General features: G+C 43.1%; 1 protein-coding gene across 2 annotated transcripts; it reads right to left on the reverse strand.

Moving 5' to 3' along the window:
• Window positions 1-549: 549 nt before the first annotated feature.
• Window positions 550-16,230, reverse strand: LOC111972742 (phospholipase DDHD1-like). 2 transcript variants are annotated; one of them, XM_023999807.2, is made up of 13 exons: window positions 15,083-16,228; window positions 14,680-14,862; window positions 13,802-13,930; window positions 12,814-12,961; window positions 12,095-12,204; window positions 10,863-10,969; window positions 10,468-10,727; window positions 10,232-10,310; window positions 9,966-10,115; window positions 9,637-9,701; window positions 9,169-9,350; window positions 7,257-7,505; window positions 550-3,689 (listed from the first exon to the last, which is right to left on the reverse strand). In XM_023999807.2, exons 1-13 carry the CDS (start codon window positions 15,870-15,872, stop codon window positions 3,505-3,507), a joined length of 2,637 nt encoding a protein of 878 aa, XP_023855575.1. In that variant the 5' UTR covers window positions 15,873-16,228; the 3' UTR covers window positions 550-3,504. The 2 variants fall into 2 exon arrangements, with proteins under 2 accessions (XP_023855575.1, XP_070302568.1); XM_070446467.1 differs by having other exon boundaries at window positions 3,528-3,689; window positions 7,438-7,505; window positions 15,083-16,230.
• Between the last annotated feature and the right edge of the window lie 3 nt (window positions 16,231-16,233).

Raw genomic sequence — 16,233 nt, forward strand, 5'->3', positions numbered from 1 at the left:
ATACAATAATTCATTTACATCTTGGTTTACCATCATTCTTTATAGGCTTACTCTTTGCAGGTTGCTCTCTCAAAGTCATACTTTAAACAGGAAATCAGCAGTAAAAACAATAACAACGGCACCCCCACTCCTGGTTTGGTAAAAAGATGAGCGATTGTGCTGGATAAATGTTTTCACTCTCCAATCCATAGACAGCTATGTATGTAAGGATCCATCAAACGTATTGTTTTAACCATGTTTTGAGGCTATATAGTGTTTGTTTCCATTTTTTGTTTACAAACATTGGAGTAAAACAAGCTTATATTTTGGGTTCTGATAGAGTGTGACAGTTGAACTAAGCTCATGAGACATTTATAAGTTATATTCTTCAAGAATCAGTGGGTACATATCATTCATTTACAAGTCAAATAAAKATGTAGTAACTGCTGATTTCCCCTTTAAAATCTTGAATTTGCCATGACACTATTTCCAAAGCTCACTGATATGGTCGTCTTTATTTATTCAAAAGTAGGCCTAATGTTGAATGAACTGAGACCACAGACAGACAGCTGTAGAGATATAGTTTAATGTAAAACAAAAGGTTTACCAAGGTTAAGCACCACGTCATTCATTTGAAGGGGGAACAAAAAAAAATGGTTTACACTAGTTACCACAATCAAAAAGTAAAATTGGCTATCGTAAAAAAGTATGAAAACAAAAATGTGCTTACTTTAAGGTTAGGGTTAGGCATAAGTTTAGCAGGGTGGTTAAGGTTCGGGTTAGGTTTGAAATCACATTTTAAGAAGAAACATTTTAGAAATATGCAGGGTTTTTGACTTTGTGGCTGTCGTAACTAGTGGCTACCGTTAAAAAGAGTGAGCATGAGTAGATTGGACAGTGAGTGGAGAGGAGACATGACAGAAACATAGTGTCCTCTGGTGGAAGGCAAAAGGGAATACGGCTGAAGGGAGGACGGCCCACAACACAATCACAATTACATTTCCTTAGCACAGGAGGTTGGTGGCACCTTAATTGGGGAGGACAGGCTCGTGGTAATGGATGAAGGGGGACGGGCTCGTGGTAATGACTGTAGCGGAATTGGTGGAATGGTATCAAATGGTTTCCATGTGTTTAAGCCATTCCATTTGCACCGTTCCATCCGTTATGAGCCGTCCTCCCCTCAGCAGCCTCCACTGTTCCCTAGGGTACAGTACTTCATTTTGTCATGAATGACAACTCTATGCAAAATTAAGAGAAGACATCTATGTCACTTACACGTCATGGCACATGAATGGGTAAATTGTATCCCAAGGACGATGAACCTATCATCTCTATGAGTGTAACAGTGACAACATCCCACTGGGCACACACTGGTTGAATCAATGTTGTTTCCACGTCATTTCAATGAAATTACGTTGAACCAACGTGGAATAGTGAATTGACGTCTGTGCCCAGTGGGACGACATGTAAACAAGGATATAAAGAACCAAGGAGAGAAGCATGGGTAAGACTCACTAAGAGGTTTCTCAATAACCTTTCATACTACAGAGCCAAACTGTGCTGTGTTGTACTGGCCTAGTCTGGTTATGCATCCACCATAGCTGTTAGAACCATGCTAGAAAGGACAATGTGAAAATAAAATATCTGTGCCAGCACAGTTTGATTTGGGTCGTCCCTGTAGTGGGAACCAGGTGTTAGAGCAAAGGCATGGGGATGACAGAGTAGAATACCTAGGAATCTGACAGTCTGATCTAACAAGGGAGGCTTTCAAATACATCTGAGGAGAAATTAAATAGCTAACATTCACAAGACAGTAAAAAGTAATCCTAACAGATACTGTGTTAAAAAAAACTCTGTTGTGTTTACATAAATCATATTAAAAAACGTCCTGATGGCAAGCTTTATTCTGGCAGAGAGATCTGAAGTAAGTGATGTCATTTGATGTTAGTGTAATTACTTTGCTAAAAGCCTTTAACAAATGAGCCTGCATGCTGTAATCCCTCACTAACAGCAAGACATTTTTTTAAACCTTATTTTACTAGGCAAGTCAGTTAAGAACAAATTCTTATTTACAATGACGGCCAAACCCGGACAACGCTGGGCCAATTGTGCGGCACCCTATGGGACTCCCAATCACGGCCAGATGGGATTCAGCCTGGATTCAAACCAGGGACTGTAGTGTCACGTTTTGCACTTGAGATGCAGTGCCTTAGACCGCTGCGCCACTCGGGAGCCCAAGCATGTACATACTGCATGCTTTGTTTTCATTTTGACCCAAATCATTATTGATTCTAATAAAGTATATTGTATTAGTACAGTGTATTATCCAGTCCTCTCCAATGCAACTCTCTTTCGTTACTTGGATGTAAATAAAATATGTTGCATGGGTCCTTCGTGCCTGTGTTCCTCTTGTTTTACTGATATGTTGTCTGTTTGTTGCCTGACTAGAAAGTTACTGCGTTATGTGCAACATGTTAGTAGTACAAACAGATATAGTAGTGCTCTGTTGGATCAAGACAATTCACGGTAGAACTAAAACAATTCTGTGGTCTTCCCGATGGATGGATCAGCCAAGAGACCGAACCTGCCATTAAGTTATGAGACAAGCAAATAACTGTATATGGCAACTTTGCTCAAATTGTCTACTTAACATTAGCATCTTTCCATCATCCCTTATAAAAACGTTCAGTTAGTTAGTTAGTGTAAACATGGTACCTCAACATATCATCATCATAGCAGTACAGGTAGTCTATAGAGCTACATTCTATTTACTCTACCACGTGCTCAGGTCCAATGACCTCATCAATAAAGCAGCATTAACCCTAGCCTGGTCGAACCAGACTGAACGGAAAAAAYAATGTTTAACCAGGCTACTTCAAACCTTCTGCAACAATCCACTTTGATCCACCTAACGGGTTGAAATCAAATGATGAAATCAAATGGGTTTCAATGTTCTGAGGGATGGATTTGGATGTAACGCTCTCAACAGGCTAAACATCTAAATGAGTGTTGATGCTGGGAGTTGTGAGAGGAGAGGTTGGGCTAGAGGCATGGCTACAGTTTCAGGAGTCACACAGACTCACTCAAAGCTGTGTCCGACACCAACACAGTCACTGCCGAGTCCAAGATAATGAACACTGACAGATGCTTGATCCTAGAGTCATCATTTAGTCACAGGAAAGAGGAACAGTCTTCATTGAGGTTGGTGTGTGCCTGGGGAGTAAAGTCTTCAATAAACCCACAGGGTGGGTATATGAGGAACAGTCACTATTAGGACCATAGGGTAAAGGGTACGGTCTTTGACGGGATGACCACAGGCTTACCACAGGCTGACCACAGGCTGTGAAGTGGTCTCTGATACACAGTTATGTCTAATCGGTCTGGTCGCAAATTTCTGTGTGTACACTGGCACTGGGAGACTATTATATGTGTTGAGGAAAAGGGAAAAAGAGTGTGTCTCTCTCTGTGTGTCTGTGTGTCTGTGTGTGTGTGTGTGTTCCTCTCTCTGTGTGTGTTGGCTGTGGGTTAGGATAACTCTGGGTTATCCTCAGAGAGCTGAGTGGGATACCCCTGTCTATACATGAAGGTGAGAAGAAACAGTGCCACGTCGTGTGAACACCAATAGGCTGTGTGCGAGGTCACCGCCGACCAATAGCGGCTCTCCACCATGCCTTCTCGCAGCTCAAAGTCAATGCGCCTCTCCAACTCCACTGTAACACAAAGAAAGACAGAGTTAGAGCAAACACTTGTAATACTAGCCATAGATACTGTAACCAAACAGAATTAGAAAAGGAAATAGGAAAAGGACATAGTTCGTAGTAAAGTTCACTGCTGGTTTCCCATAACAATATGACGGAGCATACCTGGGTTTTTCAAACACTTTATATACGAACACTTGATTTAGCTTGAGTTTGTACTTTTGGTTATGTTACAGGGCAGAGTTTCTAGATGTCACAGGGCAGAGTTTCTAGATGTCGTCATTATGATACAGGTTTGGTTATGTTACAGGGCAGAGTTTCTAGATGTCTTCATTATGATACAGGTTTGGTTATGTTACAGGGCAGAGTTTCTAGATGTCTCATTATGATACAGGTTTGGTTATGTTACAGGGCAGAGTTTCTAGATGTCTTCATTATGATACAGGTTTGGTTATGTTACAGGGCAGAGTTTCTAGATGTCTTCATTATGATACAGGTTTGGTTATGTTACAGGGCAGAGTTTCTAGATGTCTTCATTATGATACAGGTTTGGTTATGTTACAGGGCAGAGTTTCTAGATGTCTTCATATTGATACAGGTTTGGTTATGTTACAGGGCAGAGTTTCTAGATGTCTTCATTATGATACAGGTTTGGTTATGTTACAGGGCAGAGTTTCTAGATGTCGTCATTATGATACAGGTTTGGTTATGTTACAGGGCAGAGTTTCTAGATGTCTTCATTATGATACAGGTTTGGTTATGTTACAGGGCAGAGTTTCTAGATGTCTTCATTATGATACAGGTTTGGTTATGTTACAGGGCAGAGTTTTTAGATGTCTACATTATGATACAGGTTTGGTTATGTACAGGGCAGAGTTTCTAGATGTCGTCATTATGATACAGGTTTGGTTATGTTACAGGGCAGAGTTTCTAGATGTCGTCATTATGATACAGGTTTGGTTATGTTACAGGGCAGAGTTTCTAGATGTCTCATTATGATACAGGTTTGGTTATGTTACAGGGCAGAGTTTCTAGATGTCTTCATTATGATACAGGTTTGGTTATGTTACAGGGCAGAGTTTCTAGATGTCTTCATTATGATACAGGTTTGGTTATGTTACAGGGCAGAGTCTAGATGTCTTCATTATGATACAGGTTTGGTTATGTTACAGGGCAGAGTTTCTAGATGTCTTCATTATGATACAGGTTTGGTTATGTTACAGGGCAGAGTTTCTAGATGTCTTCATTATGATACAGGTTTGGTTATGTTACAGGGCAGAGTTTCTAGATGTCTTCATTATGATACAGGTTTGGTTATGTTACAGGGCAGAGTTCTAGATGTCTTCATTATGATACAGGTTTGGTTATGTTACAGGGCAGAGTTTCTAGATGTCTTCATTATGATACAGGTTTGGTTATGTTACAGGGCAGAGTTTCTAGATGTCTACATTATGATACAGGTTTGGTTATGTTACAGGGCAGAGTTTCTAGATGTCTCATTATGATACAGGTTTGGTTATGTACAGGGCAGAGTTTCTAGATGTTTCATTATGATACAGTTTGGTTATGTTACAGGGCAGAGTTTCTAGATGTCTACATTATGATACAGGTTTGGTTATGTTACAGGGCAGAGTTTCTAGATGTCTTCATTATGATACAGGTTTGGTTATGTTACAGGGCAGAGTTTCTAGATGTCTTCATTATGATACAGGTTTGGTTATGTTACAGGGCAGAGTTTCTAGATGTCTACATTATGATACAGGTTTGGTTATGTTACAGGGCAGAGTTTCTAGATGTCTCATTATGATACAGGTTTGGTTATGTTACAGGGCAGAGTTTCTAGATGTCTTCATTATGATACAGGTTTGGTATGTTACAGGGCAGAGTTTCTAGATGTCTTCATTATGATACAGGTTTTGGTTATGTTACAGGGCAGAGTTTCTAGAGTGTCTACATTATGATACAGGTTTGGTTATGTTACAGGGCAGAGTTTCTAGAGGTCTTCATTATGATACAGGTTTGGTTATGTTACAGGCAGAGTTTCTAGATGTCTTCATTATGATACAGGTTTGGTTATGTTACAGGGCAGAGTTTCTAGATGTCTACATTATGATACAGGTTGGTTATGTTACAGGGCAGAGTTTCTAGATGTCTTCATTATGATACAGGTTTGGTTATGTTACAGGGCAGAGTTTCTAGATGTCTTCATTATGATACAGGTTTGGTTATGTTACAGGGCAGAGTTTCTAGATGTCTACATTATGATACAGGTTAGGTTATGTTACAGGGCAGAGTTTCTAGATGTCTTCATTATGATACAGGTTTGGTTATGTTACAGGGCAGAGTTTCTAGATGTCTTCATTATGATACAGGTTTGGTTATGTTACAGGGCAGAGTTTCTAGATGTCTTCATTATGATACAGGTTTGGTTATGTTACAGGGCAGAGTTTCTAGATGTCTACATTATGATACAGGTTTGGTTATGTTACAGGGCAGAGTTTCTAGATGTCTTCATTATGATACAGTTTGGTTATGTTACAGGGCAGAGTTTCTAGATGTCTTCATTATGATACAGGTTTGGTTATGTTACAGGGCAGAGTTTCTAGATGTCTTCATTATGATACAGGTTTGGTTATGTTACAGGGCAGAGTTTCTAGATGTCTTCATTATGATACAGGTTAGGTTATGTTACAGGGCAGAGTTTCTAGATGTCTACATTATGATACAGGTTTGGTTATGTTACAGGGCAGAGTTTCTAGATGTCTCATTATGATACAGGTTTGGTTATGTTACAGGGCAGAGTTTCTAGATGTCTTCATTATGATACAGGTTTGGTTATGTTACAGGGCAGAGTTTCTAGATGTCTACATTATGATACATGGTTTTGGTTATGTTACAGGGCAGAGTTTCTAGATGTCTCATTATGATACAGGTTTGGTTATGTTACAGGGCAGAGTTTCTAGATGTCTTCATTATGATACAGGTTTGGTTATGTTACAGGGCAGAGTTTCTAGATAGTCTTCATTATGATACAGGTTTGGTTATGTTACAGGGCAGAGTTTCTAGATGTCTACATTATGATACAGGTTTGGTTATGTTACAGGGCAGAGTTTCTAGATGTCTTCATTATGATACAGGTTTGGTTATGTTACAGGGCAGAGTTTCTAGGTGTCTTTTGTTACAGGGCAGAGTTTCTAGATGTCTTCATTCCAAGGAGGTTTTCTAGGCTACTGTGCTCTGGCTTCTTGGTTGTATTGCCGGGTTAATGTTAAAGCACTTTGTGACAACTGCAGTAATAAGGGTTTTACAAATATATTTGATTGGTTAATTGATTGGTTGATTGATTATGCCTGACACACTAAATCAAGCACACCTCAAGTATTTAGTATTTGCAATACATATTTGATCCAGGTCTGTGGGAGAGCAGTAGGGTAGGTGCTTCGGTTAAATAGATCTGTCATGCGATAATTGAAAAGACAACATTTCACTAACCGTTGGGCTAGTTGGACACATTTTCTACTAGCCCGGTCTGAAAAGTACTAGCCACGGGCTAGCTTGATTTCCATCCCTGATACGTACATGTGGTGTTGTCCAGGATAGCTGAGGTGGACCGAGATATGGAGGACTCTATTTCCCTTGTCTCCTCTACTACAGGTAACTTCTCTAACTCCGTAGCCACACCCTCCTCTCCTGATACGGCATTATCCACCTCCAAGACCCCGCCCTCTGAATCGGAAGGCTCCTCCTCCACGTTGCCCACCTGACCACTTGAGCGTGAGAAGCGGGAGAAGAAGATCCCGCCAATGCCTTTCCCGAGACTGGCCGCGCCTGCCGACATGGAGAACACAGTGAAACTAAAAGACAGACAGACACACACACATACAAACACACACATACACACACAATCACATGGAGCAGCACAGCACAGGACAACACATATCAATCAACTAATGTGTCCTCACAGATATAGGCAGGAAAACCCAATAACATTTATACTGTACATAGCACACCCACGCATTTACAAATCATTACTTTAGATTTGGTCCTATACAGCAAAGTGTTCTTTAAAAAAATATGATCTAATCCTGAATGAATCAGAGGACCTCTAGTGTCAATCCTTGTTAAAATACTTAATTGCTCTCCATTGATTTGTTGAGGCTGTGTTTTCTGGACAGTGATTCAGCTATGCAAGCTTCTTCTGTTTCAGCTAGATCAAATGACATCTTTCCACACAATTACATATAAACAAAAGTATGTGGACACCTGCTCGTCGAGCATCTCATTCTGATATCCTGGGCATTAATATCGAGTCGGTCCCCCACTTTGCTGCTATAACAGCCTCGACTCTTCTGGGGAGGCTTTTCACTAGATGTTGGAACATTTCTGTGGGGACTTGCTTCCATTCAGCCACAAGAGCATTAGTGAGGTCGGGCACTGATGTTGGGCGATTAGGCCTGGTTTGCAGTCGGCATTCCAATTCATACCAAAGGTGTTCAAGGGGGTTGAGGTGAGGGCTCTGTGCAGGCCAGTCAAGTTCTTCCACACTGATCGACAAACCATTTCTGTATGGACCTCGCTTTGTGCACGGAGGCTTTGTCATGTTGAAACTGGAAAGGGCCATCCCCAAATTGTTGCCRCAAAGTTGGAAGCACAGAAATGGTCTGGCATCCGCCAAACCTAGATTAGTCTGTCGGACTGCAAAATGGTCAAGCGTGATTCATCACTCCAGAGAATACGTTTCCACTGCTCCAGAGTTCAAGGGCGGCAGGCTTTGCACCACTCAAGCCGGCGCTTGACAATGTCACATTGTGATCTTAAGCTTGTGTGCGGCTGCTCGGCCATGGAAACCCATTTCATGAAGCTCCCGACTAACAGGTCTTGTGCTGACGTTGCTTCCAGAGGCAGTTTGGAACTCGGTAGTGAGTGTTACAACCGAGGACAGACAATTTTTACACACTACACGCTTCAACACTCAGCTGGCCCGAGGCTGAGCCTTTGTTGCTCCTAGACGTTTCCACTTCACAATGACAGCATTYACAGTTGACTGGGGCAGATCTAGCAGGGCAGAAATTTGACGAACTGACTTGTTGGAAAGGTGGCATCCTATGACGGTGCCACATTGAAAGTCACTGAGCTCTTCAGTAAGGCCATTCTACTGCCAATGTTTGTCTATGGAGATTGCATGGATGTGTGCTCGATATAATACACCTGTCAGCAACAGGTGTGGCTGACATAGCCGAATCCACTAATTTTAAGGTTTAATACTTTTGTGTATGTGGGTGGGTCTGTCCTTGACTAAACCCAAACAGCCCACTCTCTCCACTATGACCTAACAAAAGAAGGCGATTTCAGGAAAGTCCAAAATAAAAAAACAACAAGATAAACAAAGAGCAAAGTCTAAATAACAAGGAGATAAAAATAAAGAATCTGACACAGAAAGTCCCTATGTCTCTCCCTTCCTCCCCCCACTCTCTCCCGCTCCCTCTCTCACCCATAATGCTGGCTTTCCCCAGGTTTGTGATGGACTCTCCGTAGTGTCTTCGGGTCTGAGGGGGGGAGGTACAGGGGCTGGGGAGGCTCTCCGTGTCCGAGATGGATGCTCTCTCCTTCAGTGCAGGGTTGAGCAGCGTGGGACGGATCTGGTCGTACGGTGTCGGACTACATGTGTTATACCTGTAGAACCCGGTCACAATATACACATGTCATTCACAAACATGGAAATTCCTGATTCATACAAAACTGCTCCAGGGGTGCTGCTCTGCCGCCGATTATTTGCTGTTCCCAATCTGTTAGTGTTAGTGTGTGTGTGTGTGTGTGTGTGTGTGTGTGTGTGTGTGTGTGTGTGTGTGTGTGTGCTGACTGTGAACTAAAATATTCAAAATAACATATTAAATTCACTACTCACCAGTGTAACTCATTCTGACCTATTCTTCTCAAACATACTCAATCCACTACTCACCAGTGTATTTGGACAGGTGAAATGTTACTGTAGTTCTTTAAGATCAGTGGCTCCAATCGGTAAGCCTGAAAATACAGCCATAGGCATCATTAAGCACATCCATCATGCAATCAGCAATCTTGATACTGGAACCCAGAACCAAATCTTGCTGCGCTAGCTAGCTAGCCGCTTGATGTGATTCTGAAGGCGGAAATGGCAGCTGAGCCTCTACCAAAGCTCTTCCCCTTTCACCTTCCAATCCTTTATCGGTACAGTATACTTCAGTATACCATCAGTGACTGACTGCATGACTGAATGACTCTACTGTCTGGTTCAGTTGGTTGGCTCACCACAGGGTCGGTAGGATGAAAGACGTTGAAGAGACGTTGGCAGATGGATTTGGGTAAGATGTGATCCTGAGTCACGTTGTTCCCCGGTCGGATCCCTCGTAACGCCAAGAACACGGCAAGGGGAGAACCCATGCAGAAAAAGTTCTCCACCTAGAAGCAAATAAACGGCGCAGAGAACATCAGAGGATGACAAAGGGTTCATTCCCAGCTCAGTAGGTCTGTCACAACAATTAGAAGGAATGGAATAAAGAATATGTCAACGTCACCTTAAATTTCAAGGCTGAAGAAGAGCCTTCAGATGACGGGGATTGCAACCCAGCAAACTGATTTTCCAAATCTCGTAACCTTTTAGACATGAATGCAACACAACATTATCACACAACTATAAATTAACATTAACATTTAACACTGGGGACAAATTACAGTGGGCGACTGAGTGACCACTGTGTTCATCCGTTTGGTGCCTAATGAATATGACCCTGGCTAGTGAGTGTCTACCTACCTGAGTCGTGTGAGTCTCATCTCCTCTTGTAGTTGACGCCCCTGACAGCTTGGCCAGCGCTCTTGCATCACCTCGGGTTCGGCCCATAGTTCTTCATGACGGAAGTGTACCGGATCCCAGCCTGTCATGATGTCGAAGGTTATGACACAACCCAGGGAGTGGGACACGATGGACACCTTGCCACTCTCCCCAAACTCAGGGTTCCGCATGCAGAAGAGGCTGTAGAGACGATTCAGCTCCTGAGTTAGACCCTTAGTGATCTACAGAAACAAACAGTGGGACCAATTAGATTTTGTGTGTGGCTGAGAGTGATTTCTGTGTGGGACTGTTCAATGCAACACATGATAAGTGTGTGTGTTTGTGTGTATCTGTGTATGTTTGTGAGAGGATCTCACCTCGTCTCTGTACAGAGGGCTGGTGTAGTACATGATGTCCATGGCACTGCTGTTGAGCATGTCCCTGAGTCCACGAACCTTGTCTGGAGTGATGGAGTCCACCGTGTCTACAACCATCACACACACACACACCACACACACACACACCACACACCACACACACCACACACCACACACACAGTCATCAACAAAGAACACATTTCAACCCGTCTGGTGAGAAGCCCAGTCCAATACAGCATGTACAGTAAATAACTGTTGTATTGTTGTCATGCGTTACGGCTAAAGCACAAACAGACCAGTGGGTTCACAGGTTAAGTTGTTTGTCTTCATTACACAACAACAGCTGTTACTGCATTTACCTCTTAGAACAAGTTGAAAGTGAGGTCCAAAGTAGATGTGGAAAAATATTACACAAGCAATGTTACTCACATGATAAAAACAGACACCACACCCTGCAATCTATGCTACCACAGACAATGTTTCCACCACTTAGGTGTTCAATCTATGCTACCACAGACAATGTTATCACCATTAGGTTGTTCACATTAATGCTACCACAGACAATGTTCCACCACTTAGGGTTCAATCTATGCTTACCACAGACAGTTTTCTTTCCACCACTGTAGTGGTTCAATCTATGGCTACCACAGACAATGTTTCCACCACTTAGGTTTCAATCTATGCTACCACAGACAACTGTTCCACCACTTAGGTGTTCAATCTATGCTACCACAGACACACAGTTTTCCGACCACTTAGGTGGTCTCAATCTATGCTACCGACAGACAATGTTTCCACCACTTAGGTGTTCAATCTATGCTACCACAGACAATATTTCCACCACTTAGAAGTGCAATTCTATGCTACCACAGACAACGTTTCACCACTTAGAAGTTTAATCTATGCTACCACAGACAACGTTCCACCACTTTGGTGTTCAAGTCTATGCTACCACAGGACAACGTTTCCACCACTTAGGTGTTCAATCTATGCTACCACAGACAACGTTTCCACCACTTTAGGGTTCAATCTGATGCTACCACAGACACGTTTCCACCACTTAGGGTTCAATCTATGCTACCACAGACAATGTTTCACCACATTAGGTGTTCAATCCTATGCTACACAGACAATGTTTTCCACCACTTAGGTGTTCAATCTATGCTACCACAGACAACGTTTTGACCACATAGGAGTGCAATAGGTCACAAAGTGAGAGTGGCCACACATACCTCCATCCAGGCACAGTTTGGACCTCCACTCCACAGGAAGGAACTCCACGTGTCCTGTGGAACGATCTGAGAAATGCTTCTCCTCCATCTTTCTAGCAGCCTCCCTCATCCTATAGACGAGTAATGGCACAGACACAGATCCACATTAAGAAAAAATACATCACCAAGAATATTTGGTCATATTTCCTATGAATACCCTCTTTGTGAAGCATTATACATGCATTATTAATGCATCAAAATGCAAAACATACAGTTTGTGACTACCACATGAAGCTGGTTGACAGAATGCAAAGAGTGTGCAAAGCTGTCATCAAGGCAAAGGGTAGCTACTTTGAAGAATCTCAAATATAAAACATATTTTGATTTGTTGAACACTTTTTCGGTTACTACATGATTCCATATGTGTTATTTCATAGTTCTGATGTCTTCACTACTATTCTACAATGTAGAAAATAGTAAAAATAAAGAAAAGCCTTGAATGAGTAGGTGTGTCCAAACCTTTGACTGGTGCTGTAGGTGATAATAATTGCTCATTAACAATGGTTCCGTGAGGACCTTAGATTTAATCCTCCAATGTTTGGTATACTTTCTCATACTCTGCTCACTTTCCCCATAATATTACTATATTATAAACATATTAGATTGTATAAAACCCGTTGACAGGGTCTGAGAGAGTTTTATACTATATCGTCACTGAGTTCCTTGTTCCTGTAACTCACATGCTTGTGTTCCTGATGATGCGGCCCTGGTCCATCTTCTGACCAATCCCGTGCACCACAAAGACGATGTGTGTTGTTTCGGGCGGGGTGTCCTCGGGCGCTGCCTCCTCCACATAGCCCCGATGGAGACGCGTCCCACTACTGCCAGCTGAGGAGGAATTAAACCAGCTCTTTTACCATATACAAGAGCACATGGAAACCCAGGGAAACCCAGGGAAACTCAGGGAAACCCAGGGAAACAGGGAAACTCAGGGAAACCCAGGGAAACCCAGGGAAACAGGGAAACACAGGGAAACCCAGGGAAACACAGGGAAAAGCAGGGAAACACAGGGAAAAGCAGGGAAAAGCAGGGAAACACAGGGAAAAGCAGGGAAAAACAGGGAAAAGCAGGGAAAAACAGGGAAACAGGGAAACTCAGGGAAACCCAGGGAAACAGGGAAACACAGGGAAACCCAGGGAAAAGCAGGGAAACACAGGGAAACCCAGGGAAGGGCAGGAAGACACGCTGGAGAAAACCAACTGACAACATTATACCAGAGTTGACAACCGAACGGTACAAAAGATCACCCATTCTCTGCTCATTAATGAGTCACTCAATAAATTGCTGGATGTTTTAATTTTTTGTTGTTGTTGTCATCCTCCTATCCATTTCATATGTTGTATGCGCATGGATTTCACTTTGTATTGAACGCCATATTAGTGTAAATAAAAACTTGAACTTGATTAGCCTACTGTAACTGTACAGTTATGTAGTACCAAAACAAAGTATTTGAGCAAATCCCACAAAAGTCTGCTAGTTCTTAGTCAGGATCGTTATGAGATGATGAGACATTATAAGGGGTTCATACATGCGTATGACAAGTCTTACAATACATTATAACCATTATAGGATGCATTGTACCTGCAGGTTTTAAGTAAGGTGTTACACACCATATTGTAGGCAGTGGAACACAGAGGATTCCTATTTCATGTCAGTGGGGATACAAACCTTTGGAGAAGCCCAGTCTCTGGGTGACAGTGCGTGCGATCTTGGAGGTGGTGGCATCACTGTAGAGATACACCTCGTCCACACTGTGCCAGTCCACATGGCTTCGGCTCAGTTTCAAACTCTGGATTGCTGGAGGAAGACGAGGAACAGTAATTAACACAGACCTATTGACTTCATTCTGTTCATGTGAATTAAGTCTCCAGTGACGTTTGGAGAAGTCCCACTTGCACGCACTTAAACAGTAGTCGTGTTCAGTAGTTACTAAATGGAAGAAAATGGTCCCAAACAGATATGAACTTGTCCAATAAGAATCGCTTGTTTTTCTTTTCTGCAAGCAAAAAGCTTTAAAACATGTTCCTAAGGCGTACCCTAATGAACATGACACAGCTGTCATGTATGTCGTCAATCTGCCATTTTTCCTTCCATTTTTACTATGACAGTTTGTATTCACTTTCAGGTGAACCTCTGAATGTCCACCTGGTTTCGATGGAGCTCGGCTAAAACGAGCTCAGCTGACCAGAGCTTTCTTTGTGACGCTGGCCTAAATGGTTTGACAGTAAAGAAAGACAGCCTACACACAGTATAGTGACTCACTTACTGTAGTGCTGAACAGTAGCCAGTGTTGTCTGTAGTTAGGTACAGGGACAATGAAAGCACTTCGGAGCAGCATATGCCATGTGCTTTTGCTTAGCCATGTGCGATGTTCTAGCTATGTTTTGTTCTTTCTATATTCAAAGTGTTTGTTTTTGGGTGCAGAACCAGTGGGGTGTGTGTTCATTCATATCATTCACATATACCCTTCATCGACACTGTCACAACCGACGCCCCACACGGCGGCACGCCCATGTCCCACTTGCCATTGAGTCCATCCGCTTTACCATCCTTGTTGTCCACTGTAGTGGTCACCACTTCAATGGCGGCCTCGTAGGTCTCCCTCGTCTGGTGCCCCCTGAAACGGGCAAGGTGCTCCAGCTCGATGAGGTCACTCTCGTCCTCCTCAAGGGGAAGCCACGTGCCGTCGACGAACCACTGACCCCTCATCACGGCAATACAGTCCTGCTCTGTGGACATACAGAGGGATTACATTGTGGTTATGGTGATGTCGGTGCAACTCTATTGAATGGGCAGTATCAGTTGCTCAATCTGTGCTCTGACAGGTTTGGGACTGTTATGGCAGCCGTGTTGAATAGAACTGGGGATCGGTGTGATATAATCAGGATTAACATGACAAACAGTGAGGGAGAGAAGAATTGTATATAGTGATAAGAACAGGCTACTCACGGTTCCAGTAGACGGGGTAACATTCTTTGTCTTTGACGTCCACTTCGTAGAGACCACCTCTGACGCAAACAGCCTCAACGTTTACACTTATGGAATCCAGGTCGAGTTCATCTTTCTCCCATTCTCTGTCCCCTCCAACCTCTGCGTCCCCTGTCGCCGTCTCTGCTTGAACAGCTCCCCCGTGTGCCACATCTACCAGTTGGGGCTCGGAACCCGTGGCCGACTCACTGGCATCCTCTTGTTCGGTGGTGGGACTCCGACATTTGACCTTGCAGGGATTTAGTTCACATAATTTGCGGTAAATGACTTCAATTTTCAAAGAGTCGTGGCCAACAAATGGCTTCCATGTTCTCTTGTCCTCTTTGTAGAACCATCGCACTTCCTCTGGTCCCAGCTCGGTGACGACCTCCCCGCGGTGCCTGGAACTGGTGGAGCGGTTACGTTTCTTTGTAGTCACATTCCCATCACTTTCGGTGTAGTTCAGGTCGTTTGTGATATCCAAATAGTCTGTCCCCGAGTCGGGGAGAGGATGATAGCCCGAGTAAGCTTCCTCCACTAGGCCCAATAGCATGCTGTCCTGAGATAAACGGTGATCGCCTAGCAGCAGCGGAGGCAGGTGTATTTCCAAGCCGGACTGGACCGAGTCCATCTCCCCGTGTATATTCTCTCCCATCGGGTCCTCGTAGCAGGTCACAAACACATCATTGGCCATATCCCAGTCATTGCTGCTCACGGAATTATTATCCGAGCTCAGTTGACAGGTCGACTTTATGTCCTTAAAATTGCTCATGACTTGACAAAAAAAGAGCCTATTGTCTAAATAAACAATATAGTCTAGCCTACGTGCTCAACCTTATTTATGTGCCTTTTGCTTGCCTACTGGTTTGTCATAGATAGGTCCRGGACTAACGGTTTCAAAACCTCCTCCTTGCTTATTACCACAAATGCCACCATCTGTGCACCGGTTCATCCACTCTCCCAGAAATAGGCTACCGAAATTGAGACYTTTTGAAATGATTGCAAGATAGATYTACCGGCAGGAACAAAGTGGGACTCTGGGGAGGCTATCTGTTCACCTATTGTATTCGCCTTTCCTATCTGCGGTTTGCTTACTACAGATGGTCGACTAAGTGCTCCTCCCAAATGCGCGA

This window comes from Salvelinus sp. IW2-2015, linkage group LG14, assembly GCF_002910315.2.
Source record: "Salvelinus sp. IW2-2015 linkage group LG14, ASM291031v2, whole genome shotgun sequence".
NCBI lineage: Eukaryota > Metazoa > Chordata > Actinopteri > Salmoniformes > Salmonidae > Salvelinus > Salvelinus sp. IW2-2015.

What these genes read in the sequence shown, in the direction of transcription:
- LOC111972742 (XM_023999807.2), bottom strand. Translation starts at nt 15,872, where the DNA reads ATGAGCAATTTTAAGGACATAAAGTCGACCTGTCAACTGAGCTCGGAT. An exon ending in CAAACTGTGCCTGGATGGAG is followed by an intron (nt 10,970 to 12,094) that starts GTATGTGTGGCC and finishes TGATGGTTGTAG; the next exon opens with ACACGGTGGACTCCATCACT. An exon ending in GGGGAAAGCCAGCATTATGG is followed by an intron (nt 7,506 to 9,168) that starts GTGAGAGAGGGA and finishes CCATGTCGGCAG; the next exon opens with GCGCGGCCAGTCTCGGGAAA.